The sequence below is a fragment of the Alosa sapidissima genome, chromosome 16 (assembly GCF_018492685.1).
Source record: "Alosa sapidissima isolate fAloSap1 chromosome 16, fAloSap1.pri, whole genome shotgun sequence".
Classification (NCBI taxonomy): domain Eukaryota; kingdom Metazoa; phylum Chordata; class Actinopteri; order Clupeiformes; family Clupeidae; genus Alosa; species Alosa sapidissima.
The window spans coordinates 34,079,658-34,096,224 of NC_055972.1; the positions used below are offsets into that span (position 1 = coordinate 34,079,658).

The 16,567-nt window shown below is 40.0% G+C and overlaps 1 protein-coding gene across 1 annotated transcript in view; it reads right to left on the reverse strand.

The window, feature by feature from the left end:
• Positions 1-16,567, reverse strand: part of LOC121685480 (serine racemase) — a 44,178-nt gene that overhangs the window by 13,154 nt on the left and 14,457 nt on the right. Inside the window, exon 8 of the mRNA XM_042066044.1 lies at positions 8,705-8,830. Coding sequence (XP_041921978.1) covers positions 8,705-8,830 — 126 coding nt within the window. The remainder of the gene's footprint in view (positions 1-8,704; positions 8,831-16,567) is intronic.

Below are 16,567 nucleotides of genomic sequence, written 5' to 3' on the forward strand. Positions count from 1 at the left end.
GTTTTCCTCAATTTGACTAATTAAGAAGGGATAATAGGATATTTGACCGGCATATCATCAAAATGTCCGGAAAACGAGACCTCTGCCGGTCACTTTGACCGGCACTTTTTTTTTTCTAGCGGAAACTCTGCCCCTGATATAATAAGACAGTCAAACTCTATGCAAATGAATGATAGCAGGTCACCTAGCTCTTAAAAAAAAACTTTTAGCTGAATGTTTTGGAGGCCACCTCTTTTATTTGCTGTGGTATCACTCAAAAAACTGAAATTTCGGGGAGCTGATTCGATGAGAGTAGTAGCACTGTTGATCTAACCATGTCTCAGTTAAAAGTAAAAAATCAAGGTTGTGTGTGCAAATCAGTTCATTAATTAAGAATGATTTGTTTGAAAGTGATCTGATATTTAGGAGTGCTAGTTTTGCTGTAAGTGTTGGGGAAATATGATCCACCGGGGAAATCTGAGGTTGTTGTGGTACAGGTAGGAGATTTGACTGGTTTACCCTGTAAGCTCAATGCATTTGTCTTCTATTACTTGTCAATACATGAATAGAGAATGTCATGGGCTTACTGGGTCCTGACATGTTCTCAGTACTACTGTCAGTACCATTTCTATTGCAGGGACCCTGTGAATATCATACAACACTGTCATCATATAATTGTCCCCTGCTGCTGCCATCAGTATTTTCCACTGCACATTCTGTGCTGCTGCTTAAGAGATCCTTTTGAACGGGGAGGGGGAGGGCAAAGGGGTGGAGGTGCCCTGGGCTTGGTGCTAAAGATCTTGGGCTAGTAAAACACTGCATGGCTACTGGTAGCAGTCTCTCTATTCTTGCAGGGAACATCATGTGCTTGGGTGGGGATGGTGATGGGTATTCAGGGGATCCTGCGGAGTTTGATTGGGTGGTGGGATGATGGGGTGGGGATGGTGATGGGAGTTTAGGGGGGTTTGTGTGGCCTGGGGAGTTTGATTGGGTGGGGAGGTGATTGGGTGTGGGTGGTGATGGGAAATCAAAGAGGTTGGGGTTGAATGTTGATCCAGAGTCTCTATATGCCTGCTGAGGTTCTGGGAAGTTTGTTGTGGACACTCCACTTTCAGCAGGTATTCCAGTAGTGTATTCCATGTTGTTGTGTCTTTGTGGTGGCAAGGAGTTGACGGAGGTGGGGAGGGGTATTGGTACTGGTGTTGCATAATGACCCTTCCTTTCTGATAGCCTCTCAGCAGCTTTGATAGGTGCTATCTCCTCATGCTCATTACATCCATTTGTTTGATGAGATTCCAGGGAGTTTGATGCCATCTTATCTTGTCCAGTGGACATGGCTTGGGCATTGTTGAGCAGGTTCTCCAAGGTCTGCATTTCAGTGGAGGCTAGCGGGTGGTTACCAGAGGGCCCCACAGCAGGAGGCGCTGGGTATATCTCTGTTTCATCTGTATATCTCTGCCTGTGCAGAGTGTTTTGGTTTAGCTGAGTTGTTGATTTCATTAGCTTGTTCCGTCTGCATGGCTACTGAGCGCTTATCAGAGGCTCGGCTCAAGGTTGGCAGAAAAAATGTTGGGTGTAGGTGATAGTTTTCGGTTAAGATCTTGGGATCCAGGTGTTTAAACTGAATAGTCTGGTACATACAAAGCTTCCCTATGCTGGGAGTGGGCCACTGATGAAAATTTGTATTCCAAGCTCATACCTGTATAGGGCCGAGAAAAGTTCCTTGAAATCTTCTTGGACATACAGCTGTTCTTTGTAAATGTCATTTGCTCCAACATGCACAATGATGCGCTTGATAGTTACATATTTTGACACCAGTTCTGCAAGTTTGATTTTTGTGACACAAAATTTGGGGAACAACATACAATCATCCTTTCCCCATTTAAAAGTCTCACAGCATGTAACAGATAAAGGCAGAGTATAGTTACATCTTCACTGGTGATTGCTGCCTTGAAGGAGAACTGCAGGACCTACAACGCAGGGGAATCATTGCACAAGTAGAGTGTATCACAAACTGGATTAATGGGATGGTAGTCGTCCAAAAGCAGACTGGAAAGCTACGGGTATGCATTGATCCGACACCTTTGAACGAGGCCCTGAAGCGCATTCACTTTCCACTTTAAAATACTGAGGACATACTCCCAGATCTGCCCAAAGCCAAAGTGTTTACAATACTGTATGAAGATGTCAAAAGCGGCTTCTGGCATGTCAAGTTAGATGAAGAGTCATTTGCTACACCATTCGGACGATACCAATGGCTGAGGCTTCCAATGAGAATAAGTCCAGCACCTGAAGTATTTCAGCAAAAGCTCACACAAGCGTTGAAGGATCTGTCGGGTCTGTACATCATTGCAGACAATGCACTGGACAAGGTGAGACACCAGACAAGGTGCAGCGTGATCATGATGAGAAGTTGAGACTCTTTCTCAATAGATGCAAACACAAGAACATCAAACTGAAAGCAGACAAGCTTAGACAAAAGGAGGCTACGTACATAGGACACATCCTCACGGTGGATGGACTTAAGATAGACCCAGAGAAGGTGCGTGCAATCGAACAAATGTCAAAACCTACAGATGTGAAATCTGTTCAGAGGCTGATGAATTACCTGGCCAAATTTTGACCTCATCTTTCAGACCAATGTCAGGCACTCAGCAAACTGACAAACAAAAACATAGAATGGAAATAACAGCATGAGGAAGCACTCTGCAAACTCAGAGACTATTTCCAACACTAGTACTGAAACACTACAGTCCAGATGAAGAACTGACTGCGTAGTGTGATGCCTCAGACACAGGTCTGGGCGTGGCACTGGTTCAGAGGGGTAAGTTCATAGCATTCACAAGAAGAGCACTCATAAAGAAAGAGGGGCTATGCCCAAATAGAAAGAACTCATAGCAGGAATTTTCAGTTTGGAGAAATTCCACCAGTACACTTATGGTCGCAAAGTAACTGTATAGAGTGATCACAAACCGTTAGAAAACATTGTGAGAGCTGATTACTAAGTGCTCCGAAGCAGCTTCAAAAAATGATGATGCACATACAAAAGTATGATGTTGATATTGTGTACTTACCAGCAAAAGACATGGTGTTAGCAGACACCTTGAGCCGAGCTTATCTTTCTGAGTGTTCGTCCTATGGCTCAGTGGAAGCAGAAATAGAGGCTGTTAATATGTTACAGCATGTGCCCATCTCAGCAGATTGCCTCAGTGTCATCCGTTCTGCAACAAAAGAGGGTGAGACACCGCAGGGTCTCATTGATACCATACAACTGGGATGGCCAAAGAACAAGACAAAAATGTCAAGTGATATTAGGCCATACTTTTCTTTCCAGGATGAGCTGAGCTACTAGGATGGAATAGTGTTCCAGGGCAAACGGGTTGTAATACCTGATGCACTAAGGAGAGACATCAGTTGCCGCTTACATTCCTCTCATCTTGGGGTAAAAGCATGCCTACAGAATGCTAGAGAGTGTGTATACTGGCTGGGCATAAATGACCAGATCAAGACTTATGTAGCCAAGCGCGATATTTGCAGGTCAGCAGATTATAAGCAACAAAAAGAAACACTGATCATACATGATATGCCTAACAGACCATGGGCTAAGGTACGGACAGATCTGTTTTCCTTTGATGGTAGGGACTCATCTCATCACTGTAAATTACTATTCAAATTTTTGGGAAATAGATTCTCTCTCAGACACAAAATCTACAACTGTGATAAGAAAACTGAAAGCCCACTTTGCAAGACAAGGTATCCCTAACATTGTCATCTCGGACAATGGACCACTGTACACCCCATATGAATTTCAATTCAGCCAACGTTGGGGATTCCTGCACATGACCTCGTCACCTGGCCACCCTCACAGCAACAGCAAAGCAGAATCAGCTGTCAAAACAGTCAAGAGGCTTTTGCTCAAAGCTAAAATGGCCAGACAGGATTCTTACCTTGCTCTTCTTGAACACTGTAATGTACTGTCACAAGGCCTGGACACCAGTCCAGTACAAATACTTCTCAGCCGCCGCACCAGAACACTGCTGCCCACAAAAGCAAGCCTTCTACAGCCAAAAGTGGAACAGGCGCAGAAGGGTCTGGAAAGTAACCAACAGCGCCAGTGTGCCTGCTACAACAGATCAGCCAGAGACCTAGATGCACTGAACCCAGGGGACTGTGTGCAAACAGCCACTTGAATCCCACACAGTCCGGAGACTAGGCAAGGTACTGAGGGTTGTAAATGCAAGAGTATACAATATTCAGGTGCAATCTGGCGGAGTCCTTAGGAGCAATAGGGAACACCTCAGGCATGTTGACAGGCAGGCTCTCAGTGAGCCTATGGATATAGAGACTGTTATGCCTCCACACACTGTCCCTGAGACATACAAAACCACAGACACAGGTGACAGACATACCTGGTGACAAGGACTCACCTGTGATCACTAGAGCTGTGGTGAAGCCATAACGCTACAAGGACTTTGTGACTTAATAATTAATACAACATAGAAAACAAAAAAGGGGAATGTTCATGTATGAAAAAAAATCAAGGTTGATTGAATGTATGAAAACAAAATCTAATGTTGATGTATACAACATGTTTCTTCCTGTTCACACTATAGCTTCTCTCAGACCTTACTGCTTTGGATTATGGGCTATGTAGTTGCTCTGGGTTAGTTATGTATTTTCATCATCATTATTATCAGGTTGAAATAATTAGCACAATCCATGATTGGTGTGGTGGTTTGTTTCATAAACATATATTGTTTTCTGAAATATAATAGCCTAATATTTTCAGAATGAATTCTGATCTAAAGTTATTGCAAAGATCCTTTTGAACTGTCAGTCAACATGCCAGCCAAATACATTTTCTAATTCAGTGGTAGACTGATTTGGTTACTGTTGCTATGTCTAACAACCTTTAGCTAACGTCACAAGTTGAGTTTAGCTCAAGTGAACAGCAGCCTGTTAAATGTGCTGTACAGTTTTTCTTGTATGTATGGAACCCTGGAGAGGTCATTGCAAGATATTTTTATTGTATATCCAGAAATCGTGCTTTCATTTTACTAAATTGTGCTATCAATTTAGTGAATTGTGTACTTAATTGTACGCACAATTTACTAAATCATGCACATGTGTTACTAAATAGTGCGCTCATTTCACTAAATTGTGCTCTCATTTAAATGTTTGACAAATTTGGGCACAATTTACTAAAAGCGCACAATCTAATAAAATGAGACCTCAATTTACTAAACGAGAGCACTAGTAAAACAAGCACATTATATATACAATCTAGTAAAATGAGACCACCATTTAATAAAAATGAGCGCACAATTTAATAAAATAAGTGAACATTCTCAATATATTCAAAAATATATTGCAATGACACCTCCCGGGTTCCGTACCTATGGAAGCCCATTTGCGCCACATAAAAAAAAAAAAAAGTCTGATCTATGATATCTCATTATTGTGAGATACTATCTCGTTATTCTGACATAGTATCTCATTATTCTGACATAGTATCTCGCTATTGTGAGATAGTATCTCGTTATTGTGAATTCTTAATGTAAGTTATTTACTTAGAACCACTGTATTGAGTGTTGTCAGAACCATGATGTTTACCAACACGTAATGTTCAGAAACGAATGGCATTTGTTGATGTTTATCAGCATTTTTCGTTGGTTTCCTTAATCAGTAGTTCAGGCGCCTCGAACAAACTCCAGAGCTAATGTTAGCCTGCTCCTGGTTTGCTAACGCGCATAATGTGTAGACTTGACGGAAACTGTATATACATTTCATATAGTCACAATGGGGTAATGATTTTGAATTTTTTTTTATGTGGCGCAAACGGGCTTCCATACGTACCTATGTTTGCCTCATGCAAGAAGAGTTTGACAGAGAGATAGCCTGGATGCAGATCATGAAAATCGTGGGCTATGTAATCCAAAATTATTTATTTCTAGTATACAATGTTAGCCAATAGCATGGTGAAAAGATATTCATTATCCTAATGTTAAACACGCTTGTTTGGTTGTAACCAATGTCTGTCATGAACCCAACTATAATGTTTTTTTTAATAATAAACAACATACCTTCTCTTTAGGCAATGGCAGGTCAAGTAGGACAAAATAGGCTACCCTACAATGCAAAATGTGAAAGAGACTCCAGGGTGCTTTGTGTTCACAATACACAGACTAGGCAAAACACGCTGCAGACTTCAAAGCAAACCGTGTCGAGACTACCTACCAAGGTGGTCTCAGTTCAATTCGCTTTAGGGGGTCTGAGTTCGGTTGGTGTGTTCACATAGGCCTATGCAGGAAAAAATGCTGAGTCATCAATCTGAGTTCGTTTAGAAGGCTGAAAGGGACCAAGTGTGATTCATCTCTTCACCTCAGTGCTGCTCGGAGACGTGTGTCGATCAATTTGAAACACTAGTCATACGTCAGCACAGGTGCTAAATGTAGCACTAATCATCTAAGCAGACTTCCATCTGCATGAAAACATTTAACTCACAAAGTAGAAAAAAGACGTTTTTATAAACAGAAATTATATTTTGTGTGGACATATTGTTAAAAACCCCAAAATGTATGTAATTGATTAGTCGACAGTGCATGGAGGCAGTGATTCGGAAACTGTGCCATCACAAACACTGGTGTGCTTGGGTGGGTAAGAGCCAGATGTGTTTAGTGTTGAAGTCTTTCTTCAATGAGTAAGACCTGTGTACTAGAGCCCGACCGATAAAGGATTTTGAAGGCCGATACCGATACAAATATTTGTTGATTTAAAAATCCGATATTCCGATATATATATATATATATATATATATGTTTTTTTTTTTTTTTCAGAAACGCGCAACAAAACATTAACAGATTTCCCTAACATTAGTTATTTGTAGTTATTTATGAGTATTGACTAAAATAATACGATAATGCATTTCAAAAACAAACTTGTTTATTTTTAAATAATATTGTCACAGAGGAACATCAAAATATATTAAAGTTCTGATAAATAAAATGTATAAAAATAGAAACTTAAGATATGAAACTTAGTCTTTTGAACAAAAACACAATAACAACAACAACCAAATCAAAGTTACCAGTATTAAAAGACTTAGTAAGCTTCATAAATATAACTTTGAACTAAGACTTAATAATTACAAAAAATAATGATGACATTATTATTATCATCATCATTTGTATTATCATTAAACAAGATAAAGGTTTGAGTGTGCGTGTGTAATAATTAGTCCCTATTGCCTTATAAGCTACCTTATAATTACAATGTCAGTTTGCTTATCCCTTTACCTGCACTTTTAAAATTATTTCCATCAAGCTACATCAAACCATTTTCAATCATTAGTTGCTGCCTGCCTTCTAAAACCTACTATTTAGTGATCTAAATCCATTATGTAACTTGTTAATGCTGCGGCTGAACGACAGTTTGAAACGCACACTTGGCGTCATTGGATTTCACACGTGTAAAAGAAAAGCTAACTTTTATGCACAAGCTACGTTTTGCACAAGCTACGTTTGATACTTTTTCTCTGTCTAAATGTTCACTCCTCGCACGTCTAACTTACATTTTACAATGCAGGGACTGTAACTACAGATATACTAGTTATAAATCATTACTTTATTTAGGCAGAATAAGTTCGTTGTGGTTTCCAAGCTCATTAATGTTAACGTTAGCGGTCTTCCACTGATATTCATGGCATTAGCTAGCTTTGTGGTTAGCTAGTCTATGATGAGCCCTAATTTAGCAATGGATAACGCCATACTGCAAATTGTAAAACATACGCTTTCAAAATAACAGGCCGGGGAGAGATGATACGTCTCACTGCTATAACTGTCACGCTATTAAAGAAATACATCTTCAGTCACATTGGCAAAAGTTAAAAGGACAGACAGTCAACTACACTGTAACAACGTAACGTAATTACTAGCTAATTCCACTTCACTCTCGGCTTATTTAACAGCAGAAAAACTGGACATTGTTTTCACAAATTTTGTCATGCTTATTTGAGTCAAGAGAACTGATGGGAATGTTCTTTTAATTGTTATTTCAAGCAATGTATGTCTCGTGACCAAATCACCATGAACATACTTCACTGATGATCTCACTCGCGGATAACTGGTTCTCTCTGCCCGACTCTGGCTGGATCAGCAGGTTGCAGGATGTGTGGCGCGTTATACACGAGTGTTGCCAGCAGGGACGGTGTAGAGTGCCCTCTGGTGGACAAACTATACAACGCCAACACTCATGACATGGTTGAAGGGTGTTTCGTCCGTTTTTATTTTATTTTTAAAATGTTCATTTATCGGCCATTATAAATGCCGATACTGATAGTTTGGAAAATGCCTAATATCGGCCCGCCGATAAATCGGTCGGCCTCTACTGTGTACGCTCTCTCTCCTGTGCGCATGAAAACTGTGTGCGTGTTGTAGATTTCTTTGTAGTAGCCTACTTTCTGCTTTCCTTTCGTGACCTCATCACTTCAGTATGTTATTGACTTTATATAGAGAGGGTTTAGAGAGAGATCCGTGTTTAGCTGTACCACTAAAACAATAGGCTTTGTCAGTATACTTCTAAAATTCTATTCAGGGCTACTTAAAACATTCGGGGCTGAAGCACCGGCAAAATGGCCTGTTGACGTCCATGGGTACAGTCCAACAATGGATTCTGGCATCTATCAAGACTGCTAAAAAGACTGAATTTTCCAGACTGATAGTCTTACCTTTTACCTTTAAGTTCTGGCAGCAGCCCAGCTATGATAGCTGCCAATCCCATGGCTCCCTCCATGTCAACCATGGATCGTTCATACTCCTGAAACCTCAGCATAGCGACCAGGGCATCTTCCTCTCTGTGTGAGAAATAAGATTGTCAATGTTTTTAGAGCAGTAATAGCTGGCAACAGTAGGTATACTGTATGTAGATAGAAATGTGTGAAGTATTTGTACATACATACAGTGGATAATTGTCATTGGATGAAAGATCGGCACCTTCAGCTTAATCTCTTAAAAACTGAGCTTCTGGTGTTTCCAGCTAAAACAGCTATTCCCCAACAGATTAACATCCATCTTGACTTACAGTACCCTCTAGAATTATTGGCACCTCTGCTAAAGTTGACTAAAAACCGGTATAAAAATTAATCTGATTTATTGTAATCTCACAATGAAAACAATTAGGAAAAATCCAACTTTGAACTTTGTATTCTTTCGTCAACTCAGACGAAATAAGCCACCGGATTTCAATAGAGGGGATGCATCCCCTCTAATAACTGTTTTTCATTAGCCTGGAAATCCAGACCCATCTAGAAATATTTAGGGTCTTAGCCTAGAAATCTAGACGCGCCCCTAGCGGCAGCAAATTACATTTTGCTGCCCCTAGACGCGCCCCTAGCTGCCAGGGCTAGTCTAGCAACTCTCCGTTGGTTTGTGAGCTCCAGAAAATTGAAACTTAATCAGGCCAATGAAATTGTATAGAGTCGTTAGGTGGGCTTACATGTAACATAATGATTGATGGCAGAGTTGCAACAGTTTGGCTTGAATTCCCTGCTACTTGAAAACAAATAAGATGGATGTTGCTGCTGGCGAACAGTATGACACGAGTTAAGCTTTTATTAAGTTGGCAAACGTTTGAACTAGCCAACTAGCTCCGCTGGTGGGAAACGCATGGGACTCATAGCGCTGCCGCTGTCCTATTGCGTGCAGAGGGAATTTGAAAGACAACTGATTATCCCGCCCCTCGGACTGAGCACTGCGAACGGTGAGTGCCCAGACCCTACATTTTAATGTGGGTCAGGCTATTAGGGTCTGGCTATGAGTAATGAAAATGGCCTAACTCGGGGCGGCACCTAGCATGCATTTGAAAATATCACTGGCAATTGGATAACACTACAACCAATTTTTACTGACTAATTCCGGACTTCGCCGTCACAGCGCTGTCATCATCTGTTAAGCTCGCCTCTGGCCCACCTATATCATATAGACTGATGTTATTGGTGCAGCTCTGCTCCAAGAGCATGAGCATCATTACTGATTGTCAGAGTGACTCGCTGAGCAAATTCAAATTGTGCTCTGGTGAGAACTCTGGATTTCCAGGGTAGTTTTTCATTACAGTTTTAACACTATCATTGCTAACAAATTACATTTCTAATTGAAGGCATGTATGATAAGTCAATAACTTGACCATGTGGATAAGTAGACCCATTTTATCCATTTGGTCCTGTGCAATCTCAGAAGCCTCACAAGCAATGATTGTCACCTTGGTAGCATCTGCTTTATCTACTCTGAGTTCATTCTTGTCACTAGAGCATAATGATGACATGATGATGACATACTCTACACTGGCATCTAAGTATAAGTATAAGTATATATACTTTTTTGATCCCGTGAGGGAAATTTGGTCTCTGCATTTAACCCAATTGGTGAATTAGTGAAACACAAACAGCACACAGTGAACACAGTGGGCCACGGCTGCTTGTCTGAATACAGCATGTCCTCTTTCCACAAGATCTACTTTTTCTAAAAAGAAAACCCTGTCATTCATGGCTCACTAACAGTATCCAAGTTCAAGTAGTTTATTGTCATGTACCAGGGCTCCAGACTAACTTTGTTCACTAGGAGCACAGTGGCCCCCAACTGAAAATTTTAGGGGCGCAACCAGAAAATTTTGCTAACCAAATATTTAATTTCCACTGTAATACTAATACATCGAGCTGGCTTTTGAATTTGGTGAATGGTAGTTCCTGCTTAGCAACAAAGTAGGCTGTATTTTGTGGGGGGGTATTGGTGTGTATGTGTGTGTGGGGGGTATGGTGTGTGTTTGGGGGATATAGTGTGTGAGTGTGTGTGAGGTGAGTGTGTGTGTTGGGGGGGGAAGGGGAGGTTGGTGTGCATGTGTGTTAGGGGGGATTGATGGGGTGTGTGGGGGAGGGGGATGGGTGTGTGTGTGTGTGTGTGGGGGGGGGGGGTTGAGGGGGTGGGTAATGGAGTGTGTGTGGTGGGGGAGGGGGGGGGGGGTGATAAAATGGTGTGTGTGTGTATGGGGGTTAGGTGGGGGGAGAGTAATGGGTGTGTGATGGGGACATTCAGGCCATCACAGATTACAAAACTACTAACTCCACCCCCCATGTCACCGACACCTCCCTGCCTGATGAGCTGAACCATTTCTATGGCCATTTCTATTTCTATTTGATAGGGACAACAAGGAGATGGAGGTCTGTCGATCAAGGCTGTGGTCTCTGCAGATCACCAGTGCCCCTCACACTCTTCACCACCGATGTGTGTGCGGCACTGAGCAGGACTAATGCACGTAAGGCTGCTGGTCCTGATGGTATCCCCGTACGCATACTCAGGGCCTGTGCTGTGCATCTGACTGATAACTGAATAATATCAGGATAGGATAGTTAGCATCCCATTGTTTACTAGCTGACACTAACTAGCAAGATGCTACCATTATGTTTATTTGTTATCTCGAACGGTTTTGTTGTAGTTTGTGTAACAAACACATGATTTGTGCATATTTTTTTTTCTCCTTGCCACCTTCAGTCTTTTCTCAAAGAAAGCTTGACGACTTGTTGAAAAATGTACAGCCACATGTCGAGCAGAGAAAAAAACAAGTTGCTGGATGTGTGAAGGGTGCTGTTACCAGTTGGCATACAAGCCATGTCAGGTTTTACTGCACCAAACTGCTGCTGGTTGTCTCTGTCATTACAGGTATTGGCAGCGTGGCCAGCGCACCTATCGGTGCTAACTGGCCTATGCATAAAGGGCACGGGCGTTCCCCTGCTGCGGGGCTGCTGTTTTTTGGGCCTTCGTGGGCTTTTTTGGATGGCCTAGTTTTCCTTTGTCTGTTTTTGCATCCACAAATTTCACTTCTCAGTCCATATCACACTCATGCACTTTCGCTGGTACACTGACTCCTTAAAATAATGACTTGGACATCTTTGTTCGTTTTTGATTAAGTTTTTTGTAAAATAAAATAAGTACAAGTTGACCCTTGTCCTCCTTTGTTCTGGTTATGGCCTTTGAGCCAGGCCGTAACACTATCCATAGATACAAATAATCAATTCTAACCAGCACCAAATCGGCCCTGCTCTACTCCAGGGCCAACCTGAGGCAGTCTGGGCCACAGTCCCAGTTCAGCCTTAATCATGGAAATCCAAGGTTTTACCCCATAGTGGAAATGGGCCATCTGTGTCTCTCTCCATTGAACTAGTAATAGTGATACAAGGCATCTTCCATCCAACTTTCTCTTCATCCATCTACTTCAAACCATTCATCCATCCATTCAACTATTTGTCTATCAACATTCATTAAATTATCTGTCTATCAACATCAATTATACCATGTCAACCTTGCAACCACCTTAGCAACCAACATGATTACCCTAGCAACCAGCATAGCAACTGCTTTATTTGGCATAGCAACCACCATATGTACTCTAGCAACAACCTAGCCACCACCACTATAATGTCAACTTAGCAACCACAATATTAACCAACATGACTACCATAGCAACCAGCACAGCAACCACCATATGTACCCCAGCAACAACCTATTAACCACCACTATAATGTCAGTGTGTAATGTGAACTGAGCAGCCACCATAGCAACCAACATGATTACCATAGCAACCATCTTAATTACCCTAGCAGCCAACACTATAATGTCAACCTTGCAACCACCATAGCAACCAATATGATCATCCTAGCAACCACTTTATTTGGCATAGCAACCACCATATGTACCATAGCAACACCCTAGTAACCATCTTAATTACCCTGACAACAACCTAGCAGCCACCACTACAATGTTAACCTAGCAACCACCATAGCAATCAAGATGATTACCCTATCATCCAGCATAGCAACTGCTTTATTTGGCATAGCAACCACCATATGTACCCTAGCAACAACCTAGCAACCACCATAGCAACCAACATGAGTACCCTAGCAACACCATTGTATTTATCTGCATGATCTGTTTTTACTCTGTAAGATACTTTACATAATATTTTTGGGTCAATGACGTATAAGGCCTTTGAGAGGCCCATTTTTAAAATACTTGAAATAATAATATATTTGGCTATTTTCTAAACATTTGGAGTGTAGTCTACACATGCATGTGTGTGAAAACTTCAAACAAAGATATTTTTACTACAGAATTGAATATGGTTGGTTACCCCACATGACAAGTGGTCGCCACACATGATGAAAAACAGCAGTCAATTAAGACTATTCAATGATTTTGATAGTTAAAACACATTTAATGAAATTTTATGAAGAATCAGCATATCCATTTCATTTGACACATTTCATAACATTAACAGTTTCCTCACTATTAGTCAGGATTAGGAGTGGGCGATATGGACAAAAAATAATATCTCGATATTTTTTGTGATTTTGACGATAACGATAATTAGTCTATCCTTTAAAAAAATTTGTAGAAGTCTGAATTACTTTACAGCTCATTATTTATGAATAGCATCAATACAATAATAACCAATAACCTATCCTGTGACTTTTTAACCAAATCAACCAATGCATTGTCACTCTATGACACATTTCCAATTTTGCCCACTTGTGTGGCAATGGCATGGTCTAGCCAGCTACATTAAAGAAGATGACTAGGCCTAACAGTTTCCCAAGAGAAAGTCTGAAGCTGAAGTTCCTTTCAAAAACCTTTACTTAGGATTCACTGTAAAACTAAGCAGACCAACAGAGTACATCTAAGTTATTTCCTTTGATGTTTTGTTTTAAGAGAAATCATGTAGGCTAGCATTCCAAGTTACAGAATAGAAACTAATGCATTAGCTTATGGCTAATGTATATGAGAAATCCCATAGAGATGCTAACGGTTAGCATAATCGATACACGTAGATATTTAGAGCGAACTTCCGTCCATTTACAAAAGGGTTACATGAGAAGAGTTCTTTTTTTACAACTGACTATTAAAATACTCAAAGGCAAATGTTTTCTCTCCATATAATACACAAAAATGTGACTGTATCATTAATGCTACGTGAACAGAAGTAGCTGCACAAAATCCCAAGTAGGTTACGTCTGGATCTCGCTACACAAAATTAACATTAGGCCTGCGTGTGACAACGTGGACCCACTAGCGATCATGTGACACTTGCTCTGCTGCAACGGGGCTTCTCTTGGATACACCTCCTGGATTTAGTGAATGTATGGGGTTTCAATGCGTGATTTTGAGTGTTTTTTTCCCCATAAGTAATTTAAATACTCGATAATGTAAATTTGCACATCGTTAAAACAACAATCACGATATTATCGCAGACGGTATATATCGCCCACCCCTAGTCAGGATATTAGGCAAGATAGTCAGCTCTTGATACAGGATCCGCATTGATCCGCTGCCTGTAGCGAGCAGTCTTTTCTTTGCTTGTTAGTGGGGCCATCTAGAAAAAAAGTATATTTAAACATACACAGAGTTAGAAAAGGAATTAGAAAAAGTAGAATGAATGCTTAATATTCACACATTTCTCTGATAAAAACATAATAATCAAAAAGAAGTAAGCTTAGTCCTCTCTGAAGTAGGATGGAAATTATTGAAATTTAGAAAAAATATGTGGTGAAATGTAGAAAGTTATTTAAAACAACTAAATGCATATAATGAATGAAAACATTTGCATACAGAAACTACAAATACATGATATGTGTTTTCTATCATTTAAGCAATCAGTGGCGGTCGCCCCACATGATGCTCGGTCGCCCCAGATGATGTTTTCAAGTTTAATCAAGTATAACAGGCTAATGCTTAGCTATAGAACCCAAGCTAGCTTCTTCTCACCACATATCACTGAAAAATTTATATTAAAAATAAAGATTTGCGTATAAAACTTATTATTTACAGTTTTAGGTTGGTCGCCCCACATGATATCAAAATGTGACGTATACACTGCAGCAGTTTTAAAGAGGATTTGTTTGTAAAAATGAGAGTGACTACTCACCAGCTAGTTGTCTCTGTGGGACCCTCACCATGAGGCTGGCTGATGCAACATCCTCTTTGAGATGATTGACAAAATAAAAGTCCCTTAATTGTATTTTCTTGATGGTCGCCCCAGATGATATTTCAGACAATGAACATCTTCGGACAAGATTTGTTTGTTTATTATGATTGAAATGTGTGTACAAATGTTTCATAACTTTGTCAATCAATGGAAAACAAGTTTAAAATTATGCCAAATAGGGTAAGGATTATATTTAAATTATTTTAGTTTGATTTAAAACCAGTTGTCCAAACAGAATTCAAGGCCGGACGGTCGCCCCACATGATGTTTTCACACTTCAGATGGCAGAAAATGACCAATAGCCAATTATTTTTAAAGAAATAAGAGTGGGCATATGTATAAGGGAGGTGGTAGACATACATGTTATAATTTTATTCATTTTAATGTTTATTAATTGGTAAAAAGTTCAGTCGGACAGAAAAAGCAAGCGTCACGTCTTTGACCCTTTTGCATTTTCATGCACTGGTAATTTCTTGGAATTGATTTTCTAGTTCTAACTAGTATTATTATTATTATTATTATTATTATTATGCTTAATGTAGGCTTTTCAACTTTAAATACACACACACACATTCTCATATATATGCTTATATATATATATATATATATATATATATATATATATATATATATATATATATATATATATATATATATATATATACATATATATATTAGGGCTGTCAAAATAATGTGTTAATTTCGATTAATTAATTACAGAAAGAAAAACGTGTTAAAAAATGATGCCTGATCAATCACATTTCGTAGTGACATTTGACCCAGTGCAGTCTGCCTACAGTGACTGAGGGTAGCAGATGAGAAAGCATTGCTTGGTCCTGTGAATGAAACATTTAGCCTACATTTAAAAAAATGCCCAGACCACAGGAGAATCATTCTCTATTATTTTCTGCAGTAGGCTAAGGAATTTCCGTTGCCTACCATAGTAGTTTGTCAAGTCTGAAGTATCACATCAATGCAAAGCAATCCGGAGGTAGGCTACCAGTTAGTACACCTCTTGATGATAATAATGCTAGATGCCATGGCCTTGTGCAAAGTTAACTTTGCAAACATATTGTTTAGGCTGCTTAGCCTACCCTATGACCGACTAACCAACTAACCGATGAACTCCCTTACTAAATCGACTAAATTTGTTGCACACTTGAAACAAAATGTCTTCACAAGTATGTTGAAGGTGGTTACATGTATTACCATTCCAATAACTTCACACATTACATTTCTGTTCGCACTTGTACTCTGCTTTTCTTTGTGTCGTTTTTTGTGTGAAATGATGAATGCGGATTTGTGGATCATCCAACATGATCCACAGTTACACAAGCGCTAGTTACACAAGCGTTAGTTTCTCGATGAAGAAGCAAGCCTAAGCATGACTAAAAATAGTTTGCTTCCGATGCATGAGTCATATTTTATAAGTTGACTAGAAGTACTATTAATGGTATAAGATTCAGTTTAACCACATCTAGAAAAAAATAAGATCGATAGTCAGTCAGACTGATATCCTGGTCATCTTGGCCAAATCCAACATAATATCAACATGGTCTTT